Here is an 18164-nt window from a genome sequence, read left to right on the forward strand (position 1 = left end):
AACTGGGCCTTACAGTGTACTGGCTTCCGTGGGGTGGGTTAAGTTGCCCAAATCTCATTTCAGAACTTAGTAAAACTAAGTGACAACCCTATGGAAGCTGCAATAGTCTCCCCATAACAGCAAAAATAACGTTTCTGAATTTTATTGACTTAAAAAATGAAGTATAATTGAATTTATCACAATATCCAGCTATGAAGAATGTGATCAAAACTCTCCTGAGCGTCACTGAGGCCACATTGCCCTCATCCAAGATGGCGGCGACACCCTCCGCCAAGCCCCGCCCCCTGTCTAGGCGCAGTCATCGCTCTCCTGGCAGGCGGCGCCCGGTGATGACGTCTTGTGTTTGGTGAGACACTTGGTTCGGGGCTAGTGGCCGCCGCGGCAGGGGATGGCGGACGCGGCGGCTATCAGCGGAGAAGACAAGGAGGAGGATGGAGGGAAGAAGACGGCGGGGGGCCCCGGGGCAGCGGCCGAGACCCTTGGCTTCTATGAGATGAGCGACAGCCGGCGGCCGGAGGAGAATAGCCGCAACCTGTCAGGTGACCACAGGGGGCGCTCGTAAATACTGGGGGTATGAGGGGTATATGGTGGGGGTGACCCTATACTGGCTGCAGCCACTACTGCTCCAGACCAGGGAGGGGCTGCACCTGACAGCTGCCCATTATATGCCCCGGGCCCTCACTGCCAGCAGGGGCAGGACTGAGTGTACAGCCCCTTATACTGCCCCTGTATACAGCCCCTTATACTATCCCCTGTATATACAGCCCCTTACACTACCCCTGTATACACAGCCCCTTACACTACCCCTGTATACACAGCCCCCTTATACTACCCCTGTATACACAGCCCCCTTATACTGCCCCTGTATACAGCCCCTTATACTATCCCCTGTATATACAGCCCCTTACACTACCCCTGTATACACAGCCCCTTACACTACCCCTGTATACACAGCCCCCTTATACTACCCCTGTATACACAGCCCCTTGTACTACCCCTGTATACACAGCCCCCTATACTACCCCTGTATACACAGCCCCTTGTACTACCCCTGTATACACAGCCCCCTATACTACCCCTGTATACACAGCCCCTTGTACTACCCCTGTATACACAGCCCCTTGTACTACCCCTGTATACACAGCCCCTTGTACTACCCCTGTATACACAGCCCCTTGTACTACCCCTGTATACACAGCCCCTTGTACTACCCCTGTATACACAGCCCCTTGTACTACCCCTGTATACACGGCCCCTTGTACTACCCCTGTATACACGGCCCCTTGTACTACCCCTGTATACACGGCCCCTTGTACTACCCCTGTATACACGGCCCCTTGTACTACCCCTGTATACGCGGCCCCTTGTGCTGCCCCTGTGTGCGCGGCCCCTTGTGCTGCCCCTGTGTGCGCGGCCCCTTGTGCTGCCCCTGTGTGCGCGGCCCCTTGTGCTGCCCCTGTGTGCGCGGCCCCTTGTGCTGCCCCTGTGTGCGCGGCCCCTTGTGCTGCCCCTGTGTGCGCGGCCCCTTGTGCTGCCCCTGTGTGCGCGGCCCCTTGTGCTGCCCCTGTGTGCGCGGCCCCTTGTGCTGCCCCTGTGTGCGCGGCCCCTTGTGCTGCCCCTGTGTGCGCGGCCCCTTGTGCTGCCCCTGTGTGCGCGGCCCCTTGTGCTGCCCCTGTGTGCGCGGCCCCTTGTGCTGCCCCTGTGTGCGCGGCCCCTTGTGCTGCCCCTGTGTGCGCGGCCCCTTGTGCTGCCCCTGTGTGCGCGGCCCCTGTGTGCGCGGCCCCACTACAGATGGGGGCGGAGTCAGCCGTGTCATATCTTCTACCTATGGCAGCAGATGCCGAATATGAAAGGTTATTCGAGCTTTAGTGAAATCCTTACAGAAGCAGCATTGCTGAGCACATTTTTTTGCATTTTAAGGGGTCTTCCCATCCACTTGGACATGGGGGTCCTGCAGGTCTTCATACATACAATCTCCCTGGGAGTTATAGGCCACTTCTTTTAAAATTGACAAGCATTGGCACTTTTAACTTTCCACATCATTTATATATCTGCAGCTCAGTTCTCTTTTACTTGGGTGGATGCTGAGCTGTAGTAACCCAAAGTGACCACTAAGCAGGACAGCGCTATTCCTATGCATCCATTCTCTTTGTGATGACTACCACTGATCTAGTTTCCTACCATCAATATTTTGAACCCCCTTTAATGAGTATATAGTAAGTAACATCATATTGTATACAGCTGTGACATGCAGAGCTGCATTCATAATTCTCCTTGGACTGACAATATATCCCCTTATACACGTGCTGAGGTTCTGTACTACTTGAGGAGACCCACATGGTCTAAGATATACCAGATACACTTACTCATAGATCCAGGAACAGTGACTGTGCGAATCTTCTTATATTTATTATCCATCGGCTCGTTCCTTCTAAAATCACCTTTTATAATTATGCTATTGAGCCTTAAGGGCTATGGGGCGTGTCACCAGAGCCCATCCACGCTGTTAATCTGTACCAGAGCACTTCCTGCTGCTGAGTAATTAGAGCAAGTGCGGGACAAGACTGAGATGTGCTGCTGCAGTGTAACAGCCTGTGAAGCCAGAGCACAGAGGGGCTTCTATAACACCCCCAGGAGCCCTTTAGGCTCATTAGCATAATTATAAAAGTTGATATTAGAAGGAAGGTGGTTATATATATATAATTTCCAAATTCCATAACAAATATAAGAAGATTACTGCAGTCACGGTGCCTGGATCTATGAGTTAGTGTCCCTGGTTTATCATGGTGGATTTCCTGTAACATACATATAATACACTACACGTGACAGCAGAGGATACTGTATACAGTCAGGGAGTCAGCAGGGAACTGCTGCACAGATCAGCAGAATTTTTTTGGGTTGTGAACACGGTCAAGACTGAATGTAACTCTAGTTTCATGATATTGTATATCGGTTTTTCCAAAAAGCACCTAGGGCTCAGCAATGAGGTGGGTGACGCTGGGGGTGAGGGCCCGGTAGAGTGCGGCCCTCCGCTTGTAGCACGTGTTGTGTGCTCAGCAGCAGCTGCTTCTCCTCTTGTATAGAGTTGTTTGTAGTAACCATAAACACTACCTGGCACCCGCACTGTCACCCCCTAATATAGCAGCACGTCGCTGTTATACAGGAGTCCTCCCCCGCTGCTCTGGCACGACAAGGGGTCAGCTGTACAAACCTATCATGTATTCAGCATTAAAGGAAATCTACCATCAAAACCCAGCATGGTACACCAGGGACATTACTCACAGATCCAGGCACCGTGACTGTGGTAATGTTCTTATGTGTTACCCATGGCCTCCTTCCTTCTAAAATCAACTTTTAAAATTATGCTAAGAACGTGTTATCAGAGCCCCTCCGTACTGTAGCTTTACAGGCTGTTACACTGTGCTGCAACATTTCCCCTTCCAGTTGTATGAGATTACAGCAGGCAGAGGGGGGAGTGCTAAGGGAGCAGGGGGAGGTTGTGACAGTGTAACAGTTTATGAAGCTACAGAATGTAGGGGCTCTGCTAACAGCCTCTTATTATTAGCATCATTTTAAATTTTGATTTTAGAAGGAAGGAGACCATGGATAACAAATATAAGAAGATTACCACAGTCACGGTGCCTGGATCTATGAGTAATGTCCCTGGTTTATCAGGATGGATTTTGATGGTAGATTTCCATTAAAGCATTTAACTTAAAGGGCTGTTCCCATCTTATATGTCCAAGGGTTAGAAAAACAAAGGGTTTCCCATTACACAGAGAGAACAGAGCTTTCCTTCCAGCTCCAATTTTTGGGTTGATACTGACGTGTCAGAACACTGGCCAATATTTTGAATCCACCCTTTATTTCACCTCATGGGGTTCAGGAGTGGTCTTAAAGGGCTTGCCGTAGGTTGAAAAACATGGCCGCTTGCTTCCATTAACAGCGCCACGCCTGACCATGGGTAGTATGTGGTATTGCAGCTCGGCTCCATTCATCTCTGTACAGTTAAGCTGCCATACCAGCACTAACCACGGTCAGTGGTGGCGCTGTGATTGGAAGATAGCAGTCATGTCTTTGAACCTCTGTAAAACCCCCTTAATTGTGGGACCCCGACTGTCAGACATGACTTGATGCAATAGAGGAGTCTGTGTTTGAGGCATCGGATTGCTTTTGCTTAAATTGACCCAATTTACATGAAATGTGTCAAATCTGGTCAGCGGAGACGGCTTTTTCTATAGCAGCGAATGCAGATGGTCTTTTATCTCGGTGACTTACTTTATGTTCATCCTTTTCTATATGTAATTGTAAACTTAATCCATCTTGCTAGACCAAGACGGACCATGTCACGTATGTTTGAGCTAACCTAGAAATCTGCATAGAGGGAAGAAGAAATACTAGTAATACTAATACTACTAATACACTGCACACTGGACAGACATTATATAAAAGTAAGGGAGACCACGTAGCAGCTAGTCTCCAGGCCCTGTATAGGAGATTGCCTCCAGGCCCTGTATAGGAGATTGCCTCCAGGCCCTGTATAGGAGATTGCCTCCAGGCCCTGTATAGGAGATTGCCTCCAGGCCCTGTATAGGAGATTGCCTCCAGGCCCTGTATAGGAGATTGCCTCCAGGCCCTGTATAGGAGATTGCCTCCAGGCCCTGTATAGGAGATTGCCTCCAGGCCCTGTATAGGAGATTGCCTCCAGGCCCTGTATAGGAGATTGCCTCCAGGCCCTGTATAGGAGATTGCCTCCAGGCCCTGTATAGGAGATTGCCTCCAGGCCCTGTATAGGAGATTGCCTCCAGGCCCTGTATAGGAGATTGCCTCCAGGCCCTGTATAGGAGATTGCCTCCAGGCCCTGTATAGGAGATTGCCTCCAGGCCCTGTATAGGAGATTGCCTCCAGGCCCTGTATAGGAGATTGCCTCCAGGCCCTGTATAGGAGATTGCCTCCAGGCCCTGTATAGGAGATTGCCTCCAGGCCCTGTATAGGAGATTGCCTCCAGGCCCTGTATAGGAGATTGCCTCCAGGCCCTGTATAGGAGATTGCCTCCAGGCCCTGTATAGGAGATTGCCTCCAGGCCCTGTATAGGAGATTGCCTCCAGGCCCTGTATAGGAGATTGCCTCCAGGCCCTGTATAGGAGATTGCCTCCAGGCCCTGTATAGGAGATTGCCTCCAGGCCCTGTATAGGAGATTGCCTCCAGGCCCTGTATAGGAGATTGCCTCCAGGCCCTGTATAGGAGATTGCCTCCAGGCCCTGTATAGGAGATTGCCTCCAGGCCCTGTATAGGAGATTGCCTCCAGGCCCTGTATAGGAGATTGCCTCCAGGCCCTGTATAGGAGATTGCCTCCAGGCCCTGTATAGGAGATTGCCTCCAGGCCCTGTATAGGAGATTGCCTCCAGGCCCTGTATAGGAGATTGCCTCCAGGCCCTGTATAGGAGATTGCCTCCAGGCCCTGTATAGGAGATTGCCTCCAGGCCCTGTATAGGAGATTGCCTCCAGGCCCTGTATAGGAGATTGCCTCCAGGCCCTGTATAGGAGATTGCCTCCAGGCCCTGTATAGGAGATTGCCTCCAGGCCCTGTATAGGAGATTGCCTCCAGGCCCTGTATAGGAGATTGCCTCCAGGCCCTGTATAGGAGATTGCCTCCAGGCCCTGTATAGGAGATTGCCTCCAGGCCCTGTATAGGAGATTGCCTCCAGGCCCTGTATAGGAGATTGCCTCCAGGCCCTGTATAGGAGATTGCCTCCAGGCCCTGTATAGGAGATTGCCTCCAGGCCCTGTATAGGAGATTGCCTCCAGGCCCTGTATAGGAGATTGCCTCCAGGCCCTGTATAGGAGATTGCCTCCAGGCCCTGTATAGGAGATTGCCTCCAGGCCCTGTATAGGAGATTGCCTCCAGGCCCTGTATAGGAGATTGCCTCCAGGCCCTGTATAGGAGATTGCCTCCAGGCCCTGTATAGGAGATTGCCTCCAGGCCCTGTATAGGAGATTGCCTCCAGGCCCTGTATAGGAGATTGCCTCCAGGCCCTGTATAGGAGATTGCCTCCAGGCCCTGTATAGGAGATTGCCTCCAGGCCCTGTATAGGAGATTGCCTCCAGGCCCTGTATAGGAGATTGCCTCCAGGCCCTGTATAGGAGATTGCCTCCAGGCCCTGTATAGGAGATTGCCTCCAGGCCCTGTATAGGAGATTGCCTCCAGGCCCTGTATAGGAGATTGCCTCCAGGCCCTGTATAGGAGATTGCCTCCAGGCCCTGTATAGGAGATTGCCTCCAGGCCCTGTATAGGAGATTGCCTCCAGGCCCTGTATAGGAGATTGCCTCCAGGCCCTGTATAGGAGATTGCCTCCAGGCCCTGTATAGGAGATTGCCTCCAGGCCCTGTATAGGAGATTGCCTCCAGGCCCTGTATAGGAGATTGCCTCCAGGCCCTGTATAGGAGATTGCCTCCAGGCCCTGTATAGGAGATTGCCTCCAGGCCCTGTATAGGAGATTGCCTCCAGGCCCTGTATAGGAGATTGCCTCCAGGCCCTGTATAGGAGATTGCCTCCAGGCCCTGTATAGGAGATTGCCTCCAGGCCCTGTATAGGAGATTGCCTCCAGGCCCTGTATAGGAGATTGCCTCCAGGCCCTGTATAGGAGATTGCCTCCAGGCCCTGTATAGGAGATTGCCTCCAGGCCCTGTATAGGAGATTGCCTCCAGGCCCTGTATAGGAGATTGCCTCCAGGCCCTGTATAGGAGATTGCCTCCAGGCCCTGTATAGGAGATTGCCTCCAGGCCCTGTATAGGAGATTGCCTCCAGGCCCTGTATAGGAGATTGCCTCCAAAAGGGTCATTGGCTAACAAGACCTCACTGATGGTCACATCTCAGTAACTCCTGACCATAACAGATGGTTGCAAAAGCCCCTCATATGACATAACCAAATATATGACTCATTGTGACCCAGTGACTGGTTACATAATGACATTGTGCGCTACTAGAGAAACTGCACAGAGCCTGCCAAATCAGTCATTTCTGCTTCCACTATTAGTGTTATGCTCTGAGGGGGGCTGCAGTATTGTTGGGTTGATGCTTTGGGGTGGGGCTGCAGTATTGTTGGGGTTATGCTCTGGGGGGGTGGGGCTGCAGTATTGTTGGGGTTATGCTCTGGGGGGGTGGGGCTGCAGTATTGTTGGGGTTATGCTCTGGGGGGGTGGGGCTGCAGTATTGTTGGGGTTATGCTCTGGGGGGGTGGGGCTGCAGTATTGTTGGGGTTATGCTCTGGGGGGGTGGGGCTGCAGTATTGTTGGGGATATGCTCTGGGGGGGTGGGGCTGCAGTATTGTTGGGGATATGCTCTGGGGGGGTGGGGCTGCAGTATTGTTGGGGTTATGCTCTGGGGGGGTGGGGCTGCAGTATTGTTGGGGTTATGCTCTGGGGGGGTGGGGCTGCAGTATTGTTGGGGTTATGCTCTGGGGGGGTGGGGCTGCAGTATTGTTGGGGTTATGCTCTGGGGGGGTGGGGCTGCAGTATTGTTGGGGTTATGCTCTGGGGGGGTGGGGCTGCAGTATTGTTGGGGTTATGCTCTGGGGGGGTGGGGCTGCAGTATTGTTGGGGTTATGCTCTGGGGGGGTGGGGCTGCAGTATTGTTGGGGTTATGCTCTGGAGGGGGGGGCTCCAGTATTGTTGGGGTTATACTCTGGGGGGCTGCAGTATTGTTGGGTTTATGCTCTCGGGGGGCGGGCTGCAGTATTGTTGGGTTTATGCTCTCGGGGGGCGGGCTGCAGTATTGTTGGGTTTAAGCTCTGTGGGGGGTGGGCTGCAGTATTGTTGGGTTATTATTCTGAGGAGGGGGGGGTCTCCAGTATTGTTTGGTTTAAGCACCAAAAATTGTGCCGAAATAATGCACTTGGGTCTAATATATTTGGGAATCGCTCATAATACAAACCAGTAGTTTACGAATGTAAAGGGTCTTGGCTCTACAGGGCAGGTCTGCGTTTTGTGCTATGAAGATATAACCTGTCCCCCATTATATCGCTCTGTCACCATCCTATTTCTTTGACTTTTGTGAGGTCGCAGACTTTGACGTACGGCGTGATTCATGTCCCTCTGGACAGGCGCCCGCTCGTATTATTACACCGCGCTACTTTTCAGCAGTTTAATGAATGGCGCTACTAAACGAGCCGGGAGAGGTGACATTGAACTCTCTACACCGCGTGCCAAGAACGTGACGGTAAAAATCATAACTTGTAGTCATTTTACTGCAAAACAGCGATAATGAGGCGGAAAAATACAGGAAAGGGACTTCTCAGTGCGTCGTCCTTTGCTGTCAAGTATTACAAATTCTCCTATTGGGACATACGCTGAAAAAGTTTCAGGTCCGCCGTCTGATCAAATGTTATTTCTAACTCTCACGGGACGTCCCGGTGGATAACCCTCCCGGAAGAGTAAGGGATTATGCGCACAAATGTATGGGGCAGTTGTCCACAAATTGTCCTCCCTCCTGCTCCCGGGAGAACATACGTTTGTGTGCAGGAAGACTAAGCACATCTCCTGATGGTAATACAGGCACTTTATGTCCCAGAAAAGGAACTATTCCTTCTTCCAACGTCTCTGAATCCAACACAACTGGCTGCAGCAGCAGCAGGCTCCCCCCAGTGCCTATGCTTGTAATTGTAAGACCAGGAGAGCGGAGCCTGCCCTGCTGTCAGTAACACTTGTTTTCTCCACGATTTATACAGGTCTAGGTCCTAGGAACATAAACATTTTTGGATTTGGTTGATGTAATTTTACCAAAGTATTTGGTCAATATTTAATTGCGCTCCTCTACAATGGTCTTGTCTTCCAGATCTCTCGTTGTTTCGGTTCATCAGCGCCGAGCTCACCCGGGGTTATTTCCTGGAACATAATGAAGCGAAATACAAGGAGAGGCGAGAGCGGGTGTACACCTGCCTACGAATACCCCGAGAGCTGGAGAAGGTGGGTGATGGATGATTTACATAAGGATATTGGTTTTATAGAATTATAGAATTACCTAGATGTACTGTGATGTACTGAGGTATTGATTTTAAGATACTTAGGGCCAAATTTGTTTTAATCCGTTATTCATTTTCTAATTGCTCTGTATTTCATGAACTGCAATAGTTTATATGGTTGAAATTAAACTATTTCTGTTGGATAGCCTGCCTCAGGCGCTGGTCACAAGAGCTTACAGCCTATGAGGATGAGGGGGGACACAAGAGCTTACAGTCTCTATGAGGATGAGGGGGGGACACAAGAGCTACATATACAGAATCCAAAGTCAGTGGGACTGCAGACTTCTAGCTGGACAACTTCTCTTGTTAACCTTGTTGAAAATCACATTGAAGTAAATGGAGCACAGGACCTGCCCATGGGGTTTGCCCATGAAAGAAAATTCTGCTTAGATTATCAGGTTACAGGTTTATATACACTTTCATTTAACTACTGAACATTCACTCGTATCAGACACATAGAAAGAGAAATGAGACAGAGCAGAGATGAGATCCATGAGATGCACATTGCACACAATTACACTCTGCAGCGCTTGCAACATGTCAGCTACACACACTGATCACACATCAGATCTGATGTGCCTGCCTCCCACTCCCCAGATAAAGAACTTGCTTTTAGCTCTCATCACGCTGTGTATATGCTGGATGGAAGTCAGTGTCTGTGTATCAGTGTGAGCTCTGTCCTGGACTGCAAGGGGAGGGGCCTCTGCAGAGGACGAGAATATCTCAGCTCCATGTCTGACAGACAGAAAACCAAGATGGCTTCCCGGACACTAAGTCAGAAGATACGGGGGCAGCTGAAATTGTGTACAGCAGGACTGATAGAGAGGTTGGAATTATATCTGTGAAATGCTGTATTTTTGGTAATAACAGTGAATTAGGGAATGTGTTATTTTCTTATCCTGAGTAAATTTAAGAAACTTCTCTTCTTGGAAAACCCATTTAATATTCCATGATTGAAGTTAGACCTGGATCGCTGTTGTGGGACTGAGGGACTGCTTTAAAGAGAACCCATCAGGCAAAATAACCCCCCTAAATTAAATATATTTTCTAAACTGCCATTAGAAAGCATTGCCTCTATCCCTTCCTTGTCCTTCTACATGTCTGTAATCCTAAGCAATGAGGTCCTAAAGCTGTATGCAAATGACCTGTGAGATGTCCAATGAGTCATTAGCATGTTCACGCTGTTCAGCTTATTCATGAGTGGGAGGCACAGCCACACCCACAGTGCATGACTGACAGCCTGTATAATGGTGTGAGGAATAATGGTGTAATCGCTCCTCCATGTGCTTCCTGGTGCTGGCGCCCCCTGCAGCCTGTGTGTATGAGATACTCCTATACACAAGTCTGACAGCCTGTATAATGGTGTAATGGCTGCTCCATGTGCTTCCTGGTGTTGGCCCCGCCCCCTGCAGCCTGTGTGTGTATAGGAGAGATACAACAGCTCCAGGGTGCAACCATGTTATAGCAGAACATGTCAGGTACCTGCGTAGCTGATGTCTGTGTCTCTGTGTATTAGGAGGATGCAGCATGTCAGCAGATAAAGCACATACACCAGCCATGTTTTACTATACATTACACACAGACATGAGCAGGGGGAGGAGAGGGGAGGGGGAACAGGGGTGACATCACTGCCTCTGACCATGTGACCAGCCTCATTTACATAATAAAGAATAGATGATTTTATAATGATTAATGTATAAATCGACTAGATAAAGGCTGTGATGGATCCTTGTGAGCTGCTCCAACAGGTAGATGTGACCGAAATAGAGACCTGATGACAAACATAAATTCTAAATCAGAAGGAGGGCCATGCAGCAGTTTAATGAAGAGATCTCCCACACCAGTGCAGCTCAGTGCTCCAAGTCCAGCTACTATCCCGGGTTATAAATGCATATTTCACAGCACTGCAGCGAACAAAACACACAAAGTATGGTTACACAAATCTCCAGGGACAATATGGTTTAAACTTGTGAAAGATTCCATCTGATTTAAATGTTATTATCCTGTGTATGTATGAGAAGAAAGTCTTATTTGGCTATGCTAAGTGTGCGGGTAGGTTGTGGGCTTTGCAGGTGGCCATGGTTGCCCTTGGTCTGTCAAATATCTGGAAGAGACCTCACATTACCGGTTATGCTACTCAAAGAAAACCTGTCTGCAGCAAACCCACCCCAGAACTTCACCCACTACCATTAAGATGTCTTTATACATTTTCCACTGATGCCTCTTTTATGGGATTAGAGCCAACGTTCTTGTGACAAAGGCTTTTATTGAAGGAGGGAAAGATGCAGTATCTAGCTACCCTGCCCTCCACGCTGACACTGCTAACCACACTGAAGAGAATTCCTGAGGGAAGGGTAAGGAGGTGGTCTCTCCATGTCTTTGTGTGTTTCCTCCAGGTCCTCTGGTTTGCTCCTACACTCCAAAACATACTAGTAGGTTGATTAGATTGTGAGCCCCGTTGGGGACAGGAACAGGTATGACAAGCTCTGTGTAATTTGTGTGCACTTTATAAAGGAATTATTATAATAAAGGATTTACAAATCTGAAAAGAAAACAGAGTATTACAGGCTGTGTGTCGGTGTACAGAGGGAGGAGAGCGAAAGAGACAGTGCCGTTGTGTTGCTCAGCTCTGCTACATCATTAACCTTACCCTCAATAAGTAGGGGGTGAGAGTGACGTTGGCTACGTGAAAAAAAAATCAACCTTGCTCCTCACCCCTCTTTAAGGAGTTCCCTTCAGTGTCAGTGAGGTGGTGGGGGTAGCTTGACTGTATACTGCAACACCCCACCACTATAACTAGAACCGAGGATATCCATAAAGAGACAATAGTTATCCTCATGGATAGGCAGCAGTTGAACATGTATGAAGACATCTAAAATGGGTCTCGCTGGTGACGGGTCCACTTTAGTAGTGTTACATCGTTACATTTTTGTGAAATCAAATGGTTTTAATTTTGGCTAAAAAAAAAAAATCGCTACATCATTATATGAATTTCCAACAGAACAGACAAAGCGTTCCCTTGCGAGAACATATCGATCCAAGAATATAATGGGGGATCACTTATAGGTGACTTGTGGAGAGAATTGAGCACTTTTTCACCCAAAAATGAAAACTTCCCTTTCCTCCAGAATCCTCACCTGCACTTTAACATTTACATACAAGATTACATAATATCCACCACTCAGGGGATCTGCGAACATGAAATTTTCCGTCTACACTTGGCTTATGTCCTAACACCACAAAGGAAGGTAGCGGTGGCTTAACTGTGCCAATGTGCTAGCATTGCCCAGTCTTTCTAATGCTGAACTTGTGGACCTATACATGCAGTTTACCTTGGCATACACATAAAGGAAACCTACCGTGAGGATTCCTCCTGTGATGGTAGATTCCTCCTGCCTCTGCCCTAATCTGTGATTTAATAATCTTGGATCCTAACTCGTTAAAAACGTTATTTTAGTAACATGTAAATTAACTGCAGAGGCTACTGGGGCGTGTACTAGCCTGTCCGGGCACTGGGAGCTTAGGCTACTCCACGCCCCAGTAGCCTCTGCAGTTAATTTACATATCACTAAAATAGTTTTTAACAAGTTAGGTTCCAGGATTATTAAATTGGATTATGGCCGAGGCAGGAAGGAGGGATCTACCATCAGATCTACGTCTGATTCCTCATGGTAGGTGTCTTTTAAAGGGATATTGCAGAAAGGTTTATTCTTCATTTATTTAATAAGAATGTCCATTTAGTTGCTGTAGATGATATCATCTCCTTCACACAGCCGGCTGTCCTGCTGAGCTTTGCGCTGTGTTGGATCTTTCTGCTTTTCCCCCCTCACTCCTCTCCGATATAGTTGCAATTGGGTAGGGTGATAGTCCAAACATGGATTATACTGAATACTGGTTGGGGTGACCTACTGGAGGGCACTGATGGCGTAGTCTGCAGGGGGAGGGAGGGGTGATCGTACACTGCTTAACGTGAATAGAAAAAGCAAGTTAATGTGCTTTAGATGGAGGAATTGTTCCAGGAAAGAGCTAGCGAAGGCATCAGCCTCCTGGATCCACAGCATGTATTACTGCAGGGACCAGAACTGCATATTAAGGGTCTAAAAATAAAAACTGGAATAAAGAACATGTTTCGAAACTTCGTTTCGACCACTAACATATGCAAAAATCTATAGCCATATCCATAGCCTTGACACAGTTCCAAACTTCTCAAAAGTTTTCTGTTCCATAATGTAATTTTGAGAAGTAATTTTGTGTACACAATGTGCAGTGTCCCACACTGCGGGGACAGGAGTGACATCCTGACACTGTTACCACAGAGATGAGGGACGTCACAGGCAGCCGAAAACTAGGAGGATCTCTGCTGCGTGCAGGCGCTCACTATCTCACCGCAGCATATGGTAGAGTCTGATATCTGCTTCCCGCAAGGCCTTGTCCCCACATTCATGGATTCACATCAATGTTTATAGAATGTATATTGTACAAAGTTTTCCTTTACATGATGAAAAAAAAACTAAAAGAAATCTACTGCTTAAATAGGCGCTCAATAGGAACCTTCATTGTTTACACACAGGAGACATACGCTGTTTGTATAGGATTATAGTGGCCGCACGGCGCCATAGATGTTGGAAGGAATCAAATATCACTGGGTATATGTATACATACACTGCACACAATCAGTGCAACAGGTAGCACCTGCCTGGTAGGTATAGTAGGCACCTGCTCCCAATGTCTACTGCGAAAGCGCCTAGGAGAACTGGTCTGCCCCACCACCACCAACCCATTGTCGGCTGCCTGGGTGCACTTGCCCTCCCCCACACCCTATTGTTGGTTATTGGGGTCCCCTCCCCCCGTTTTCCCCTGCCTATGTGCACTCAGTCCCCCCCCCTCCTGCCATTTTCGCCTAGATGCCGGGATGCACTCACCCCCATTGTTGGCTGCCTAGGTGCACTCCCCAGCCCCCACTTCCCAACCCAGCCCTGACCCCCCCACATCAGTGGCTGCCTAGGTGCACTCGAATTCCCCCCCCCCCCTTATTCTGTTGGCTGCCAGGTTGCACTCGCCCTCTCCTCCCTTTTTTTTGGCTTCCTGGGTGAACTCTCCCTTATGCCCTCCACCCTCCCCCATTGTCGGCTGCCGGGGTGCATGTAGCTGTCTTTCTTCCTAAAAATCCCTGTTGAGTCGTAGATCTGATTTAACACACAGACAACACGGCACCAGGGGATGAGGACGGAGCCAGGTTACTTGTAATGAGGCGTCTGGTGCGCCCTGTGTAACGTTACCTGGCACGGCGCCACGTGTGTGGTCAGAGACTCCCTCCGCACATCCGCATCTTCCTTCCTCTGCAGCATCCTCTGAGGCAGCTCTGTGTAACATCCATCGTATGTGAAGGATTATTATCTATAGTAGCTGCTGGGAGATTAGGATGTGCATTCAGTAAGAATCAAGTTGTAAAAAACTGCATAGACCCCCCCGACCCCCCAAAAAGTGGCGTCACAAGCCAAGAGTTGTGCTGATAATACTGCAGATCGCCAGGGGTCCTGCCAGGGGTTATAGACCTTTATAGTGTAATATCAGATGGCGCTGATGTTGGCAGGGAAGACAGGCGGATAAATGTGGCCGTAAAATATTCCCAGCACCTCGCCAGGAGGAGATGTGATGACCACGCGTCTAGGTCCTCACTGCGGACAACTGCAGCCTCTGCTGTATATCTGGGTACAGAGCAGTGATGGAGCCAGGGGTGCATGTACCTCTGGATCACAAGGCAAGCAATAAGTTTGTCGCATCGTGTAGGCCACGTCTAAAAAATTTCCAGATATAATTTACCCGTTTCTAAGTGATTCAGCATTTCATAGAAAACTCCCCAGTTTTCTTGTGTATGTAAATGAGCTCCTTGGTGCACTGGGGGCGGGGCTTTGCCTGCTGGTGCACCTGTTTCACTCTGTGTCATGCTAATCACTGCACTGCTCATATAAATAAGATTAAAAAAGAAAACGGGAGCGCTCAGGCCTGGCCACACCTCCAATGTACCTGGATACTAATTCGCATAAAGAAATGATGGGATTTTCTCTAGAATTACAGGTCATTTGGTAACTAAATGCTTATAATGTGCCCTACACAGTTTGAGGGGAAAAATTGGCTGCTCTTTCTAAAATAGCGCCACCCCTGTCCTTTGGCTATGTTTGGTATTGCAAGTCCCATAGAGACTTTGGTGCAATATCTCGTACCATCAATACTTTCCTAGTAGCTGTAACCTCAGATAATCAGATGAAGGGATATATGTGAACCCCCGCAGCTAAAATGTGCATATTTTTCAGTCCCACAATGCACAATGCGTCATTACTGTGCAGTCTCCCTGTTATTCCTGGGACCTCTGGATGTGAGTGATATACAGGGAGCGGGACCTATTATTATACATGCACCTGCCGGATACTACTATCATATGGCTTGTTGCGTACGGTGTATTGTTATTGTTTGTACCATTTGTGTGTATTATGTTGTGGCAGATTATCAGATTTTAACAGATTATAGGATTACTGGAGTAACTCTCTTCTTGCTTTGTTTTGCAGCTGATGTTCTTTGGGTTTTTCCTGTGCCTGGACGCCTTCCTATATGTGTTCACACTACTACCCCTTAGGGTCCTGCTGGCCTTCATCAGGTTCATTACTCTTCCATGCTGTGGGCTACGGTAAGATGTGTGTGGGAGGAGTGATTGGGACCCTCACTGTCAATCGCTGTGTGTGGGCGGGGTAATAAGAACCCTCACTGTCAATCACTCTGTGTGGGCGGGGTAATAAGGACCCTCACTGTCAATCACCGTGTGTGGGAGGAGTAATTGGGACCCTTGCTGTCAATCACTGTGTGTGGGCGGGTTAATAAGGACCCTCGCTGTCAATCACTGTGTGTGGGCGGGGTAATAAGGACCCTCACTGTCAATCACTGTGTGTGGGAGGAGTAATTGGGACCCTCACTGTCAATCACTGTGTGTGGGCGGGGTAATCAGAACTCTCACTTTCAATCACTGTGTATGGGAGGAGTGATTGGGACCCTCGCTGTCAATCACTGTGTGTGGGCGGGTTAATAAGGACCCTCGCTGTCAATCACTGTGTGTGGGCGGGGTAATAAGGACCCTCACTGTCAATCACTGTGTGTGGGCTGGTAATCGGGACTCTCGCTATCTCTTAGGAGTCCTGAATGTATTCTGCTTTCTACCGTATAAATCTATATATTAGTAGAGCTTCCCCGGCTTCACTCCCTCTATCATATCATATCCTACGTTTAGGTTACTTTTCCTATTATGCAGTTTGCATAGCCGCTTTATGGATAGTTTTTTCATGGAAAAAATTTTATTATTTACCAAAGTTTAACGTGACGTGACTCTTTGTGCTGAGGGTTGTATATGACTGTGATCCATCATAGGGGTGTTGTGTATTGTGACCCTAATCCCTCCATTGAGTCCCTGCCCCCGCTGGGATGGATGTGCCCCGCTCATGTATTGTTCTGGATGCTGAGTTTATTTAGCGCTTGTGTTACAGGAGACGGGGCCAGCGCTGTAATAACAGTTCTCATGGAGCGGACGTGATGTATATAGTAAGGCAGACTGTGTACTATGTGTATGTGCCCTTGGTATGCCGATCATATATACATAGTGCTGCCGGATAGGACCAGGGATAGAGCTGCAGTGTCCACTCTGTAGCTTTTTGCTCATAATAATAAATAATAATCATCTTTATATAGCGCCATCATGTTCCTTAGCACTTTACAAATCATAGGCTCATGAGTGTGTGACTGCATGGGACTGCACCCCTGTCTAGTAGTGACATCTGCTACGTATTAAGGAATCATACAGGGTCACAGGTTGTCTATACTGGGGTGTGGGGTCTGCACCTCTACCCCTTCTTATATTCAAAGCTTTAGTGATCACATGATGACTGCAGCTCAGAAACATAAAATCCTCAATAGCTAGATTTTATTTTGTGTGTATTACTAAAGTATGACACTAGATGGCAGTATTGACCTCTGACACTTTTTTCTTCTGTTTTCTCCAGCGGTGGTCGTGTCCTCCAGCCGGCGCAGGTCTGTGACATCATGAAGGGGGTGATACTAGTGATCTGCTACTTCATGATGCACTATGTGGACTATTCCATGATGTATCACCTGATCCGGGGACAGTCCGTCATCAAGCTTTACATTATTTATAACATGCTGGAGGTAATGATCAGGCGCAAGACGGCCACATGCAGTGTAACATGGTGCAGGAATAAAAAATTATAGATTTTCAGGTCACCGCCTATTTCGTTTTTGTGGGGACGGTGGTTTAGCGCTCGCAGTGAACTGGTGGTGAGGGAGAAGCGGACACTATGATATAACTAGGTGCAGATTCCTGCGCTCCATGCAGGTGAAAAAAGGCTAAAAGAACCCCACATATTTATTAAAAAAAATTATTAAAACTAAAATTTGTAAGACATGGACAAAAGCAAAAAGTGCAACAGCAGACGCGTTTCGGACGAAGTATGTTGGCTTATACCGAATGTACGATACTGGTCAAAAACGCTTCACCTGTTGCACCTGCTTTTGTCCAGGGATTTTTGTAACAGGTGAAGCCTTACTCTTACCAGTATCTCACATTAGGTATGAGCCAACATACTTGGTCCGAAGCGTCAGATGTTGCACTTATATTTATTTTTTTTTTGCCATTGTGCTTGTTTCTTATAATTTTGTAGTTTTAATTATCTTTGGGTAAATGTGTAATATTTAACCATTTTTTCACCTGTTCAGAGCGCTGGAATCTTCATCAAGTTGTTTCAAAGTGTAACATGTTGGATGTCTTTTTGAGATATGAATAATACACGTACACTATGCACTTGAAAGAATTGCACTATTCTATGCTTAGTGGCCGGAATAGGGAACTGCAGCTCCACTCCCTATAATGCTGAGGGAAATGGTATGCAAATTAGCTCTCCTACAGTAGGGGTAAAGGGTTTTTTTCCACAAAGGAAATCAGTGGGTGTATCAATGCGGAGACCTCTACAGATCGCGAGAACAAGGGGCGCGACCAACACTACGCCGCTCCTCAGACTAATGGAGCAGACAGTCGCGTATGACTGTTCTGCTCCATTAAGCTCTATGGAGCTGACTGAAATTGCC

General features: G+C 48.3%; 1 protein-coding gene across 1 annotated transcript in view; it reads left to right on the forward strand.

Moving 5' to 3' along the window:
* The first annotated feature begins 301 nt into the window (after positions 1 to 301).
* Positions 302 to 18164, forward strand: part of TAPT1 (transmembrane anterior posterior transformation 1) — a 31739-nt gene continuing 13876 nt past the window's right edge. Inside the window, exons 1-4 of the mRNA XM_072126046.1 lie at positions 302 to 539; positions 8834 to 8964; positions 15587 to 15705; positions 17066 to 17228. Coding sequence (XP_071982147.1) covers positions 389 to 539; positions 8834 to 8964; positions 15587 to 15705; positions 17066 to 17228 — 564 coding nt within the window. The 5' untranslated portion in view covers positions 302 to 388. The remainder of the gene's footprint in view (positions 540 to 8833; positions 8965 to 15586; positions 15706 to 17065; positions 17229 to 18164) is intronic.

This window comes from Engystomops pustulosus, chromosome 1, assembly GCF_040894005.1.
Source record: "Engystomops pustulosus chromosome 1, aEngPut4.maternal, whole genome shotgun sequence".
In the NCBI taxonomy this organism is placed as follows: Eukaryota; Metazoa; Chordata; class Amphibia; order Anura; family Leptodactylidae; genus Engystomops; species Engystomops pustulosus.